Raw genomic sequence first — 14590 nt, forward strand, 5'->3', positions numbered from 1 at the left:
TAGGGGGTGGAGCCGGGTGCCAAAAGCCTCGAAGAGGATCGCTACCGTCCCTCTAGGGGGCGGAGCTTAGCTTTCGGGCAGCGGCAGCGGACAGGACCGATCCTCAGGAGGCGGGGCCTGGCAGCGGACAGGGCCGATCCTCAGGAGGCGGGGCCTGGCAGCGGACGGGGCCGATCCTCAGGAGGCGGGACCGGGCAGCGGACGGGGCCGATCCTCAGGAGGCGGGGCCGGGCAGCGGACAGGGCCGATCCTCAGGAGGCGGGGCCTGGCAGCGGGCGGGGCTGATCCTCAGGAGGCGGGGCCTGGCAGCGGGCGGGGCTGATCCTCAGGAGGCGGGGCCTGGCAGCGGGCGGGGCTGAGCCGAGCCTCAGCGGGGTGCGACCCGCGCGCGCTCGGGGCGCGGCAGTCGGCACCCGACACCCTTCCGCATCGTTTGCTGTCTCTCGGCCCCGGCGTCCGGGTCAGGCCGCCCCCGCCCCGCCGGCTCCATGGCGGAGTTTCCGGCCTGCCCGTTCTTCCTGCAGGGCCGCTGCCGCTTCGGCGCCCGCTGCCGCCAGCCGCACCCGGGGGCCGCCCCGCCCGAGCGGGCGCTTCGTGGGGCCCAGGCAGAGGCCGGCGCCAAGAAGCCGCCGCTGCGCACGGCCGCCGCCGTCATCCAGCGCATCCGCTGGGACCCGCGCCTCGACCCGGCCGACTTCTCGGTGGGCTACGCCGACCGCTTCCTGGGCGTGCGCGAGGAGCCCTTCTCCGCCTTCTGCTGGGACGAGCCGCTGGCGGCGCTCGGGCCGGGGATCCTGGCCGTCCCGCAGCACCGCGTGCGCTACTTCCGCTTCCGCGGCCGCCTCGTCTGGGACCGCGCGTCGCGCACCGACCGCGTCTTCGGCTCGGGCTTAGCTGCGGGCCGCGGGCCCACCATCCTGGACGCGCTAGATGGGGACAGCGGGGAGGATGGGGACGAAGACAGACCCACGATCGTGAATGCGCTGGACGGGCATGACGGGTCCATCCTCCTGGAAGAGGAAGGCGAGGACGGAGACCATGGATCTACGACCCTGGATGCGCTGGACGGGCACGACAGGCCCAACCCCCTTGAAGGGGATGGCAGGGACGACGAAGACGAACCCACCATCCGGGGCGCGCCTTGGGTTCTGGCTACCGAGGCAACGGAGGCACGGACTGGCGCGGGTGCGGGAGGACACGGAGACCCAGTCCGCACCGATCCCGGGGAAACCTGCCGGAAGCAGGTATCAGCAACCTTTGGACAGGAGAAGGTGGTAAGGACTGAGACGGGCAGAACCCGAAGCCAGGATTCAAAGCGGATGACCGAGGCAGAGGCCACCGCCCACGCCACCCAGGAATTAGACTCAGATAAAAATACACAGCGAGGGCACACAGGGGCACTGGAATGGGAACAGAAGCCAACAGAAACATCCAGAACCACAGGGCAGGCAGCAGGCAAGGAACAAGCCCTTGCCCCCCCAGGGCAGTCCCTGGGAGCCGTCCCTGAGATAGGACCACCCACTGGGGAAACTCCAGTAGGGTGGGGATCTGGGGCCTGGCCATCTGAAAACGAAGAGGTAGTAGTCAGAGCCAGGACCCCTCGCCAACCCCGCCCCACACACTTTGTGGCCCTCATGGTGACAGAACGTGGGCTGCAGGCAGAGGTAGCCAAGGCCCAGCAACGCTTGGCAGAGGTTGCCCCAACCTGTGCAGCCTTCGTGGTGCCCCCCCAGGACCTACATCTGACACTAGCCCTGCTACGGCTAGCTGGCACTGGTGAGGAGGAAGCCGCCATCAGGGCCCTGAGACAAGCACTCTCAGACCCAGGGCTTCCAGCACCCCAACAGCTGAGCTTTAAGGACTTGGTACTCATTGGTCACCATGTGCTTTGTGCCCCACCTATCCCCACACTGGACAGCTTGGTCCAGGTACTGAGCCAGAGGCTAGAGGCCCAAGGGCTCAAAGTGCTGCAGCCCCTCAGGGGGCTGCACCCTCACCTCACTCTGGCAAAGGTGCCCTCTGGTTTCCAAATCCACCTTCCCAAGCCTGGGTTCAGCCTGAGCAGCTATGCAGGGAGCCAGCCCGTGGAGAAGCTCTGGCTGTGCAGGCTGGGGAGGGCAGGGGGTACCTACCAGCCGGTGGCTGAGATGCCCCTGGCTGGGGACTCCCAGACCCACTCTGCCCAAGACAAGTGGGACTTCAACCCCAAAATAAATCAGCACCCAGGACCCAAACCAAAGCATGAGATAGGGTCTAAGCAGGAAGGACAAAGCTCTCTCTCTCCTTTTTAATTTTGGTTTCTCTCAAGCTTCCAAATGGTGCTCAGTGCTCCAAAGAAAGAATGAAGGAAGGAAAGGGGAGGGGGGAGAGGAGGGGGAGGGAAGGCAGAGGAGAAAGAACATCTGGAAAAAAAGCAGCCTGACAGTCCAGCTGTTTGCAAACTCATTGCACATCATCCAGTTACATGGCAGAAGAGGAAGGGACCGAAAAGAAAAGGGGGAGGAAGAAGAAAAAATAACTTAAATAAACACACACACAAAGAAAAGAGAAGGAAAAATGACGTGAGCTGGTGATCCATGAAGGCGGGGAAGGGAGGGGAGGGGGTAACCATTTTACCTGTGCTGAACCAAGGGGAGGAATGGGGAGAAGGGAGAGGAGGGAGGGAGAGGGAAAAAAAAATCAGAAGAAACATTGGGGGTAAGGGAGGAGGAGAACACGAAGACAACTTAATACAACTTGAGACGAGGCAGGCCGAGCCGGCGAGGTCCCGCGGTGGCCTCCGGAGTCCTCAGTGCGGTGTTGAGGCGATGTTCTGGTGGTGGCAGTGGTGTCGGCATTTCTGGGTGAGGGGCCAAGGGCAGAGCACAGTCTCTAAGCAGCTCCCCTCACCCCTAACACTGAGGCCCCGGAGGGCTGGGCAACAAGAGTCTGTGTGATGGGCAGGTGAGGCGGTGGGCGGATTGCTGGGCGCCCCCCGCTGCGGGAGGGCATGGGCTGGACTGGACGGCCTGTCTTCTTTCCACTGGCCCCCCCAGCATGGGGTGGGCCAGGGCGTCGGGTCAGGTACCGGAGTACAAGCTCGAAAGAGAGAGAGAAAAAATACTGAGACAGCATTAGTGGAGGTGAAAGGTGGGCACAGACAAACCTAAAGACCCCCAGCCCTCCGCTGCCCCATCCCCTCCTCCCCCAATCCCATCCCTCTGAAGCAAAAAATAAAAATGTAGAAAAAAATCTCTGTACAGACTCCCCGGTGGGAAACGGGGGCAGGGACAGTGGCTCTTCCTGGAGCGCACTCCCCACAAATTAATTTACAACCCAAGTCCATGGCTCAAAAACGAACTCCACCAAGGCGGTGCTGGGGGGCTGCGGCCCCTGCCCCCGCCCCCCACCCCCATCCTCGCTGGGTGCTCAGAAGGCTGACAGCTGTGCCAGGCTGAGGCGGCAGTCGATGCTGGAGTTGTTCGGGCCCGTGTAGGCCAGGCCCAGGGGCTCTAGGAAGGCCCGGCAGGCGGCCTCGCCCTCGAAGGCCAGCACGGCCTGCAGGTAGGAGACTGGCAGCGCAGGGCGGAAGCTAGGGACAAGAGGAGAGATCGATGAGGCGGGTGGGCGAGCAGGGGGAGGGCCCCACGAGCGGGAAGTGGGGGCCCCCGCCCCACCGTTCGGGCACCCGAAGGGCCTCCTCAGCACATTACTTCTACCTTCCCCACCTGCTCCCAGCCTCCCCACCTAAGGGGCTCGGGGGGGCCCGGGGTGGAGCTGGTGGCCCCAACCCAGGTGTGCCCCCCCTTGCCCCCACTTACCTGTGCAGGGGGGACCAGGAAGGAGAGGGACTAGGAGGGGAAGAGCCCAGCTGGCTCCTGCGATGGCTCGAGGGGCAGGCGTGGGGACACCACAGCTACAGAGCTACTCTGGTGGGGCTGCTCCCCTGCTCTGGGCAAGCCCCAGCGCCTAGGTCAGACTGCCTTCAGGAATGCCCCCAGGCAGCAGGGGTCAGCCAGGCAGTTTCCTACTCACAACAGCCATTTTTAGTTACAAATAATTAACAAGAGATGCTATTCATTGAGCACTTGATGCTATTTATCGAGTACTTAGCTGTTCTAAGCTCATCCATGTTAACACACGGAATCCTCTCCTCTAAGAAATCACCCCACCCTCTTTATAGGTGCAGGAACTAAGGCTCAGGAAGGTCACCCAGGAAGTAACAGAACCTATACGTGGACTCAGGCGGCATGCTGCCAAAGCCCAGGTTTATCTTGCCCAGGGGTCCTGGGGGTGGGATCCCAACAGAGCCTGCTGGGGGAGCAGGAGGGCCTGTCCTGCCTTCCATGGCAGAGCTGCCACCCTGCAGGGACCCGCTCTGGGGATCTGGGGAGGGACACCCTCTGCCCAGGGAAGGCATGAGGAAAGGAGCCACAGACCAGGGCCCCACCCACAAGTTTATTCACGACAAAGCAGGCCTTAGTTTGTGTACCTAAACAAAGGCCACCAGCCCAACTACAAGCCCCTGTGGACGGCACTGAGCTCCTGACTGCTGAAGACGGGTCCCCAGGCCTCAGAAAGTGGGCTCTGAACGGAGACGTCACCAAGGGACACCTGGCGAGTCCCAGGCACATTTAAGGTACACTGTTTCCCAGATCACATGCCAGGGTGGCATCCTTGCCTCCTCCCTCCCCATCACTTCAAGAGCCAGGAACCTCTAAGCCTACCTATCCATCCTGCCTCTTGGGCTTTTAGGGTCTGCCCTCTGGTTTCCTCCGCCCCTGCCTGGCTCAGGCCTTTGCCTCTCCTGCCTGACACAGCCTCTCCTCTGACCCCACACTTGGTCCCTGGAAGGAGCTTGCTAACCTCTAAGCAAGACTGCCCCTCAGCAGTCTGGACCATCCTACGGCCTCCCTGTCACCTTCCTAAGGCCAAGCTGACTGGCCTGGCACATGTGGCCCTTGGATCCACCAACTCTCTGACCACGGTCTCTCAGCACTACTGGCCTTTAGGGCTAAGTCACTCTGCTGTGACCATCCCATGCATCAAAGGATGCTGAGCAGTGCCCTTGACTGCTCAGATGCCAATAGCACCACAGTTCTGACAACCGGGAAGCCCCCTGACAGTGCCCTGGGGGATCTCAACCCCCTGTCTCAGAACCACTGCTCTAAGCCCAACTCAAACACTGCTCCCCCAGACACAGCTGAGCTTCATTCAAGTCATGTCCGGTGAATAAGGGACATTTGCACCCAAGTGAGGGCCTGGCCAGCTGCCTTGAGGCTCACCTCCCTAGCCACCCCCATGCCTGTTCTCTGAAAGGGTATTGAAATAGGGCTTTGTCACATGAGACCAGAAGCTGCCATGAACAGGGAAAATCTTTTCTAGTTCTCTCTAGTCAGGGAGCAGAGTGACGGAAGCAGTGGAAGTGGACAGAGACCGCAGAGTGAGCCCAGAGAAAGGAAGAACCAAAACTAGGGTCAAAGGAGCTGTGAACAAGAGGAAGAGAGCTGCGCAGAGGCAGGCGGAAAAGGGGGCCCAGGCCAGCGAGACTGAGAGCACAGGAGTCAAAGACAGCAACGGATAGGGACCAGAACACAAGAGGGTGGAAGAGGGACCCAGGCCAGTGAGAGAGCGAGCCTGGAAGACGAATTCAGAAGATGTGAGGGTTGAAGGACAAGGGCATGAAGGAGGGGAGGGAAGGGAAGGTGCGGGGAGGGGAGAGGAGAGAAGGGAAGGAGAGGAGAGGAAAGGGAAGGAGAGGAGAGGAGAGAAAAGGGAAGGGAAGGAGAGGAGAGGAGAGGAAAGGGAAGGGAAGGGAAGGGAAGGAGAGGGAAGGGAAGGGGAGGAGAGGAGAGAAGAGGAGAGGGAAGGGGAGGGGAGGAGAGGAGAGGAGAGAGAAGGGAAGGAGAGGAGAGGAAAGGGAAGGGAAGGAGAGGAGAGGAGAGGAGAGAGAAGGGGAGGAGAGGAGAGGAGAAGAGAGGAGAGGAGAGGGAAGGAGAGGAGAGGGAAGGGAAGGAGAGGAGAGGAGAGGAAAGGGAAGGGAAGGAGAGGAGGAGAGGAGAGAGAAGGGAAGGAGAGGAGAGGAGAGGAGAGGGAAGGGAAGGGAAGGAGAGGAGAGGGAAGGGGGAGAGGGGAGGGAAGGTGCAGGAAGGGCAGGTCCAATGCCACATACGTTTTGATCACCGCCTTGAGGGCGGCCTTGCGCTCGCGATCTGCGAACTTGTCCACGAGATAGCCAGACATGCAGGGCGCCTGACAGTAGAGCCGGAAGAACCGGTGGTAGTTGCCCAAGGCCCAGGCCGCCCTGAGTGCCAAGGCGTGGGCCACGCAAGGATCTGCCTTCAGCTCCCGCGTCAGGTACGCCAGCTCGGTAGTGATGTCTGGGGGAACAGGAGGCAGAGGGAGGTGAGGAGGGCTCGAGGCCGGGGACCACGCCTCCCACCCTGGCCTGCCTCTCACCGCCTGAGTTCTTGGTGAAGATGTAGTAGAGGATCCGGTAGGCGGTGAACTCCCCGACATTGCCCGGTAGGTTCTCAGCATATAGTGACTTGAGCTGCGTCTGGCACTGGTTGAACTCTTCATGGTCACCCTGGAGGACACGGACAGGGCAGGTTGAGGCCATGGGAGGAAGCAGGGAGCCCAGGAGCCAGGAGGGTCCAGGCACCTGCTTACCTTCTCCAAGGCGATGCGGGCATGGGTCTCGTACACTTCCACTGTGAACTCTGTGCGCACACCCTGGACCTGGGGGAGCAGAGGGTCAGGCCAAAGCAAAGACGGCCGGCCAGGGCGGAGCAGCCCAGGGCCCACTGGGAGCACCCACCAGCCAGCCTCACCGTCAGATCCTGCCGGATTGACTTCATCTGCTCGCAGGCAAATGCGTAGTCCTGCTTCTCTTTCCAGTGGGACTTGACCATGGATAGGGATTTCTTTAAAACCTGAGGAAGAGATGAAACGAGGTTTGGAGTAATGTGGAACAGAGAGGGCGTGCCAAGCCTGTTCTAGACCCAGGAAGCCCCACTAAGCTGGATTTTTTAAAACGCGGGGGTGACATCAAACCATGCTGACATTTGCTACCGTTTAAAAAAATAACAGAAAACAAACTACCAGAAGCATAGGGCGAGAACAAACACTCCTGGGACTTATGTTGCCTGCACAACACAGCTGCACTGCGGAGTGGAGCGCTACTGTTTCCACCACAGGAGGGCTGCAGTCAGGATACCAGAGCACCCAGCATGCCACTGCTGTGGACCACACATGTGCCTGGGAAGGGCTGTACTCTACTGATTGCAGAGGTGAACAGATCACGGCTCAAAGTAGTCAATTTTCCAAACCTGGCCACAAGAGCCCAAGCCCCTTTCCTGAACTGCAGGGCTCCAAGCACAGGCTCTGTCTTTGGTTCACCACTCAAGACCAGACCAACCTAGCAGACCCAACTGTGAACTCTCAGGACAGGTTTCCAGCACCAGCCACCCCCTCCACCTCCTCGAGCACTCACCGGCACCGGGCGCACAGTGGAGGGGTCAGGGGCACAGGTAAGACGAAGGTAATGCTTGGTAATGTCGGGGCAGGTGCCCACAATCTGCAGCTCCTGCCAGTCGGGGTCGGCCCCGCTGCAGTCGAGGCTGCCCATGTGCAGTACCAGGGGCTCGAGCCGCAGACGGCGGGCATGGCCGTGCTGGAAGCGGGCTGCACGCTTCTGCTTCTTCAGCTCGCGCTCTGGGTCCTCACACTCCAGAGCTGCCATCTTCTTGCGACTACGCTTGGTGGGGGCAAGATCATGCCTAAGCCGGGAGGAGGGAGGAGAAAAGAATGAGCGGCTAGAATTCTCGCTGCACCCTCCAGCCCCGACCTTCAGGGTAGGCATCTAGGGCCCTGCACACACTGGACCCCAGGCCCAGGCTCCAGGCACCCCCTTTCCTAGGAGTCTGGATCTCAGACCTCTCCCCATTCAAACCCCAGAAGCCCCCAGTCTCACCTTTTCCCCCGCTGTGCCCTGCCTCGGCCCCGATCCATGTGGGCCCCCCGACCACCCCGGCCCTTGGGGGGTGGGTTCCTGCGACCCACAGGATGACACTCATTCCCTGAATAGGAACTGTCAGAGTCTGAGTGGGAGTCACTGCAAGAAAGAAGTGCGAAAGTCAGGCCACAGCTGGTTCTTTCCCACCCTAACCCCGCTCACGCCCCAAGCCTCCATACCTGCGGCGGAAGTGGCGGGTTGGAGACCGGGAGGAGGAACGGGAGCGGGAGTCAGTGCTAGAGGAGGAGCTGTTGTCCTTCATGAAGACATTGCGATTGCCAAACTTGGTAAAGCCGCTGCCCCGGGCTCGGCCAGCACCCCCAGCCCCTGGTGCCCCTCGTTGGGACTGGGGACCCCCGCCCCTTGTCGCCGAGCCTGCCCCCCTAGGAGGGTGAAGGCTGTTAGGGGCCTCCCACCGCTTCTTCTTGGGGCTCTCAGCCACAGGCTCCCGACTCAGCCTGAGAATACAGCAGGGAAAGGGTATCACCAACCCAGGCGCTCACTCCAACGGGATCAGAGTTCCCCATCCCAAGATCCACCAACCCACCAGGGACACAGCCTCAGGAAAGGAGAGGCACTTACCCCAGGCGACTCAGCTAAGAGGCTGCAGAAATGGGATGCAAACCCAAGGTTTTCTGTTTCCAAAGGGTGATCTTGACCCCTGGGCAATACCTCTCCCTCAGCCCCCATGGCCTTCACCCTACTCTGGGATCCCAACCCTTGGCAATTCATGGCTCTCTGTTCCTCCCTCCTGCCCACCCCCACCCCAACCAGACTTCATCCTTCAGATCTAGTTTTCCAGGTCACTCCTTAAAGCTCCAGGTATCCAAGATGCCACGTCTCCCAACTGCCAGATGCAGGTACTATGCAGCATCGCCCTGACCCTTGCACCTCCTTCTCCTGGCCAAGACTAACCCAGGCAGAGGCTCCCGACTCCAATCAATGGTGTAGGCTGAGCCATCCTGGAGCCTGGCCTGCAGCACCTCCTTGAGCAGCTTCTCAGTCCGGTCTTTGTCCTCCTCCGATTCACAGGCAGTGAAGCAGCGTTCCACATACTCCTTCATGTCCTGTGGCCAGTCATCAGGCTTCCCAGACAGGCCCCCTCGAGAGGAGGGACCACTGTGGGGCAGGTAGACCCAGGAATCAGGACACACTCCTCTCCCAAGCAAGGGCTGTGTCACTCAGCTGACACCATGTGCCAGATGAAATTCGAGTACTTTCCTTCCTCTACCTCATTCAGTGCTCACAACCACCCCGAGAGGGAGGGATCACTTTCCCATCTCCCAGCGCAGCATGAGACCCAGGGTGGGAAACGTGCTCCTTGGCACGCAGTAGTGGGACTGGGTGGGAACAGATGGGGCGGGGCATCACCTGTGGTTCGAGGCCTTCTCGGTGTTGGGCTGGGGGCCAAAGCTGCTGTGCTGCACCTCAGAGCTGGAACCAAAATTCTGGTTGGTGACAGCAAAGGGCCGTTTCTGAATGTTGAACTTGAGACCTCCAGTCCCAGGGGCCGCTATTAAGGTAGTGAAAGCTGGGGTTAGTTTCTTCCCTGGCACACTTGGAAGATCACCTGCCCCCAAGGAATGCCAAAATGAAAACTACAAAGCAGAAGAGAACAGGGATTCTGGCATGGGAGAGGCCAAGTTCCAGGAAAGGACTCTATCAAACTGTCCTAGCTCCAGAGCAGCCTCAACAGAAACCCTGGGGTGATCACGATAGCCAAAACAAAGAACCAGCATGGCCTCGGGGCAACCTTCAACCTGTCCTCCCTCACCTTACCCAGCCCAACACCAACTCACGCTTCATGCGGTTCCACAGCTGCTGACCCTTCTTGGGCTTGGCTGGCTCAGAATAGCCGTGCTGCCCATAGGCCTGGCCCGAGGCAGCCCCTGCCTGGCTGTGCTGTGCCGATGGAGCGGTCCCGGGCTGGGGACCACTGCTCAGAGGATGTGCACCATGCTGGGGGTTCGAAGGCTGAGGGGGCTGGCTTGCCGGCAGTGGCTGAGGGGGTCCCTGGTAGGACATGCCCTCGTCCATACCAGGGACTGGGGGCTGTAAGAGTTAACAGGTGCTGAGGGTGGGAGCCGAAGCTTGGCGGGCCTGCTCTCACAACCGTTTCTATAGTCACCCTTTCGCTCAGCTCTCTCAGTCCTGTGCAAGGGCCTTTGGGAGTCAGCTCACTCTGAAATCCTCAGAAGACCCAAGGTATGTACTTATCTCAGCTGAGAAGACCCAGGCTCAGAGACCAAGCTGTTTTCGGCAGTCCACAGCCCTTATGGCTGCAGAGTTGCGTTTTCTACTGAGAGCTACCACAAACAGTACACCCATCCCAACACTGTAAGTGTGTTACACGCTAGGCAAGATGCAAGTAGGAGGGCAAATGCCCACAGCAACCTGCAATCAAGTTCCACCGTTCCCCTTTGGTAAACCTGATTGGCAGAGAGGTCACATGACTTCTAAGTCAGTTCACCACCAGAAAGTGAGAGCACTGGCACTCTAGGCCAACGACACCTTCCAGCTGCATTTAAAGGCAGGCTGCCATACTACAAACCATTCCCACCATCTCCACACCTCCAACCCTGGCCTTGCCTAAACCCTAAACTCATAACGGTTTTAAAAACTGCTTTGCTGTACTCATTCTCATCATTTTCAGATCAAGATCTGTTTGATAGGATGGAAAAAAACAGAGAGAGGAGTTACTGAGTGGCCTGGGCTCAGGCGGTACCTGGTTCAGGGTCCCTTGGTGCTGGGGTGCTGATGGCTGCTGTGGCGTGGCTGAGCCATAGGAGCTGGCCATCCCGTACTGGGAGGGGGAGCCGTAGCTCTGGTACATGCTCTGCCAAAGGCACAGGGGAGAAGGGGTCAGCAGGCAGAGCCAGTTCCTTCCAAGTGGTCTATGCCTTCCCCTGCTCCTGCAAGCTCAGGGACCACCCACAAAACTGCGGGCCTCAACTTAGTCCTCTCCCCATCACACAAACACACCAAATTTTCTCATATATTAAAAGCAAAACAAAATCCCTATCAATCCCATGTCCTACTGCAGCAAGTTCTTGGAAGAATTTATTCAACTAATATTTATGGCGTGTCAGCTCTTTTAAGCACTGAGAAAGAACACAAATAAAGGACAAAACCCCATGCCTTCTAGTGTTATACGTGCTGTAGACCTACACAGAGAACATGTCCAGCAGTAATAAACATCACGAGAGCCTAAGACGGGAACAGAGGAGCAAGGGGGGAGAGGGGTGTGCTACTTCACACAGGTGTGCCAGGGCAGGGCTCTCTGATAAGGTGAGGAGGCAGCGAGCAGTACAAATGTGTGAAAAAAGAGCACTGCCATGGCAGAATAAAGCATGAACAGACTCAATGAGCCATGTGCTCATCAGAGAAATAGCAAGGAAGATGACAGGTGGCCAGGAACCAAGTTACGAGAGCGACCACTGATAGGACATTCAGGACCATGCAGGCCCTGGACTTATCCTGGGGCAATAAACTGGTTATGGTGTGAGCAGTGGAGTTATAAAGAATTGTCATGCTGTCCCAACCTACTGACTACCCTCAATGCACTCCAAGCCCAAATTCAGGCCCCACCCCAGCCTCTGGGCCCCACACTCACCATAGGGTAGTAGTAGCTGTACGGATAGGCATAGCTGTACTGCTGGTACCACTGGTAGTACTGCTGCTGCTGCAGAGCCGATGCCTCCGCCTGGGACACGTACTGTGCAAACAGAGCCATCAGGATCGGCAGCAGGAACCCACGGGCCCTACAGCCCCTGAAGGACAGCCTCACTACTGGTGTTTAACTGGCACCAAGGAATAGAAGACTCTCCAGGAACTTCAGAGAGTTGATCAGACTCAGGGCACCTTGTGGACCTGGGCACACTTCCTTCATAAGGCTCGACCCCCCCCCCCCCCCAGAGGCAAGGACCATATCATGTCCTGACTCCTCAAGGAAGTAGCCCTTATCAGACTAGGGCTCGTTAGTCCTCATGTCCCCCTCAGAGTACTCCACCCTATGGATGCAAAATGCCAAGGTGTGTCCCTCCCACCCCCACTTGAGGTACTCAGACGCCAAGGGGCCTTCTCACCTGTGCACTGGCCACAGGACCATTGCTGCTGGCCTTGGCGGCGCTGCCGGCAGCTCCTGCTTTGCTGATGCTGGCCAGGGCCTGGCGGGCCTTCTCCCACTCTGGGTTCTCATGCATGGGGGTCTCCATACCATTCTCTCTCCCTGCCCCAGCCACCATGCTGTACTGAGGGGGCCTGCACAGAGGAGTCCAAGTCAGCCTGCCCGACCCACCACACACAAAGGCAGTGCCTGGCACAGAACAGTCAAAAATCAAACAAAAAAAAAGATAACCAATGTCCACAGAACATAATATAGGACCTGGCATGCAAGTGTTTTGTAAGTTAATGAGCTCTGTCTGAAAACACTACCCAAGTTATCAGGTTATCACAGTTTGGGAAAAAAAGAGAAATCAGCAGAAAGATAAATGAGTACTGAAGGTTGGAAGTTGCCACCTAATTATAATCCCTTGAGGAGATCATCACAATTCTGACACTAGCACCGAACTGTGGAAAATAAGAACCCAGAGCATGTTGCCACTCTCCACACTACGACCAGTTTCCATTTGTCCTCTGGCAGATAAGAGCCTCACTCCCACCCCTCCTACCTCCCATCATGGGATCCGTTTCATCACTTCCCTCCACCCTGTGTGAGGTCCCACCCCGAGGACAACACTGTGTTTTACTTCCTCTTTCTCTCCAGCCCCACTAACCAATCTGTGCTACGTTGATCACCCACGTTGGCCGCCATCTGGACCCTGGGGCGTAAGGGGTGGACCTCGGGAGCCAGACTGCTTTTTCACTGTCTGCGAGAGAAAGAGGGGATTAGGAAGACTCAAAAAGAAATGAGAAACATGCCAGAGACTGGGAAAGAGAAGTCTCCGGAGACAAACAATCTGAAAAGCATTTGAAGTCTGGGTGTGGAATGAAAGGGCTGGAGTATGAGGGGACGCCCATGTACTCCCCGAAATGCTCTAGGGGGGAAAGGAAGGACTTGAAAATAGGTCTGAGGGCATTTCCCAAACGGAGAGGGAAGGGTCTGAAATCCGTATGACAAAAGAGAAGGGTGTGAGGGAAGCCCTGAGAGAGGCTGGAGGAAAGTCGGGAGAATGTGACAGGGGAACTTCAGCCAAAGGTTCAGAGGGAAACAGAAGTAACAGGTCAACCGAAGGAGCAAAGTCTGAGTGATCCCTTAGGGACAAAAGCTTGGGGAAACTTCTGGAGGAACCCTGTATACAAAGGAAAGCCGATGAAGGAGCACTGAGAGATAAGGGGAGGGGCTGGGACAGAGAGAACTTTAAGATTTCTACAAGTTACCCTAGAAGCAGGGAAAAGTGAGAGAGTACAGGATGGGAACATCACGCGAAACAAAGGGTTCTGATTAGGCTTTTAAAGACTGATTTCAGAAAGGCTCTCTAAGAGCAAAGCAGAAACGTAAAGGGGAGGTTTCAGAAATGAGCCTGGGAAAGAGGAAAAGAAATCGATTCTCTTAATTGGGGACCTGGGGATAAAGCTTCGGGGTTGCTGAACAGGCAAAACATCTTTAGGAAGTTATTACTAGAGTGGGGTGGTAAGCGCCGAAGGAAAGAGAGGGTCTTGGGAACCGAGACTGAAGAGGGCTTAATGTCCCTGAGGGAGGAACAGGGGTGGGGTCAAAGGCGAAGCCCGATGAGAAATGAAGAGACGGGGCAGGAATCTGGGGCCCGGCGAAGCCCTAGCGAGCAAACAGAACCTGGGCGGAAGCAGGGGGTCCGTGGGGACAGTCCTAGGGGGTGGGGTCTTGGGCGAGGTCCCAGAGGGGCCTCACGAGGGGAGCACGGAGCTGGGAGACCGGCCGGGGAGCACCTGGTCGTCCAGCAGGACCGAGGCAGGCGAAGAAGGGCGCGGGGTGGAAGAGGCCGCGCGGCCTGGGAGCCACCGCCCCGGGCACGCCGCGCCTGCGCACCAGGATCCCTGGGGGGAGGAACGCTGCTCGCGGGACGCCTGTCTCCCGGGGCAACGCGGCCCTGCTCGTGGAAACGTCCTGTCAATGGCAGGTGGGGCGCCTCCGGGACCCGAGAACTCCCGAGCAGGGATGGGGGGGGGATGAAAAGCGGAAGACCACGGCGCATGCGCATTGACCCGCCCGCGTTCCCGCTCCGAAGCGCACGCGCAGTGCCCGGCCTTGCCCGCCCCACCCTGTGGACGCTCACGCGCCACGGCTGTTGGTATGACTGCCGAGCAGGCCTTGGGGCCCGCCGGGCATAAGCCCTGAGGGAGCAAACGCCCCCTCCCCCATCGCTCGCCGCCGTCCCTACCTGCCTCGACCACGAGCTCCCGGGACTCGTCAGCGGTGCCTCAAAGCGATAGCGACGCGACAGCGGAACCGCTCGGCGACCTGGCCGGCTCTTCTCTTCTTTTGGCTTCGACGATCGGACCGCGGCGTCCTGACGTCACGAGGAGGCCGCGCCCCGCCTCCCTCGCTTTTGCCCGGCCAATGTGCGCCGCGAGCCGGATCTGAGCCCGGCCTCCCACCTACGCATATTAAAGCGC

The 14590-nt window shown here is 58.9% G+C and overlaps 2 protein-coding genes across 5 annotated transcripts; one reads left to right on the forward strand and one right to left on the reverse strand.

The window, feature by feature from the left end:
• The first annotated feature begins 391 nt into the window (after window positions 1-391).
• Window positions 392-2601, forward strand: LENG9 (leukocyte receptor cluster member 9). The gene has a single exon (XM_077130796.1). The coding sequence runs from the start codon at window positions 489-491 to the stop codon at window positions 2289-2291; it is 1803 nt and encodes a 600-aa protein (XP_076986911.1). The 5' UTR covers window positions 392-488; the 3' UTR covers window positions 2292-2601.
• Window positions 2255-14521, reverse strand: LENG8 (leukocyte receptor cluster member 8). 4 transcript variants are annotated; one of them, XM_077130795.1, is made up of 16 exons: window positions 14356-14514; window positions 12772-12864; window positions 12082-12256; window positions 11610-11711; window positions 10722-10832; window positions 9796-10048; window positions 9368-9509; window positions 8912-9115; window positions 8176-8454; window positions 7955-8095; window positions 7475-7760; window positions 6813-6914; window positions 6652-6720; window positions 6439-6568; window positions 6152-6359; window positions 2255-3571 (listed from the first exon to the last, which is right to left on the reverse strand). In XM_077130795.1, the coding sequence occupies exons 2-16, from the start codon at window positions 12807-12809 to the stop codon at window positions 3409-3411; spliced, it is 2403 nt and encodes an 800-aa protein (XP_076986910.1). In that variant the 5' UTR covers window positions 12810-12864; window positions 14356-14514; the 3' UTR covers window positions 2255-3408. The 4 variants fall into 4 exon arrangements, with proteins under 4 accessions (XP_076986910.1, XP_076986909.1, XP_076986907.1 ...); XM_077130794.1 differs by having other exon boundaries at window positions 3455-6359; window positions 12772-12860; window positions 14356-14521; XM_077130792.1 differs by having other exon boundaries at window positions 3455-6359; window positions 14356-14519.
• Between the last annotated feature and the right edge of the window lie 69 nt (window positions 14522-14590).

Source organism: Tamandua tetradactyla, chromosome 16 (assembly GCF_023851605.1).
Source record: "Tamandua tetradactyla isolate mTamTet1 chromosome 16, mTamTet1.pri, whole genome shotgun sequence".
NCBI lineage: Eukaryota > Metazoa > Chordata > Mammalia > Pilosa > Myrmecophagidae > Tamandua > Tamandua tetradactyla.

Excerpts from the sequence above, each read along its gene's own strand:
- LENG9 (XM_077130796.1), top strand. The coding sequence starts at position 489 with ATGGCGGAGTTTCCGGCCTGCCCGTTCTTCCTGCAGGGCCGCTGCCGC.
- LENG8 (XM_077130794.1), bottom strand. The coding sequence starts at position 12,809 with ATGGCGGCCAACGTGGGTGATCAACGTAGCACAGATTG. Across the intron at positions 7,761-7,954 it reads AGGGCACAGCGGGGGAAAAG|GCATGATCTTGCCCCCACCA; the intron begins GTGAGACTGGGG and ends CTCCCGGCTTAG. Across the intron at positions 6,360-6,438 it reads CTTCACCAAGAACTCAGGCG|ACATCACTACCGAGCTGGCG; the intron begins GTGAGAGGCAGG and ends CTGTTCCCCCAG.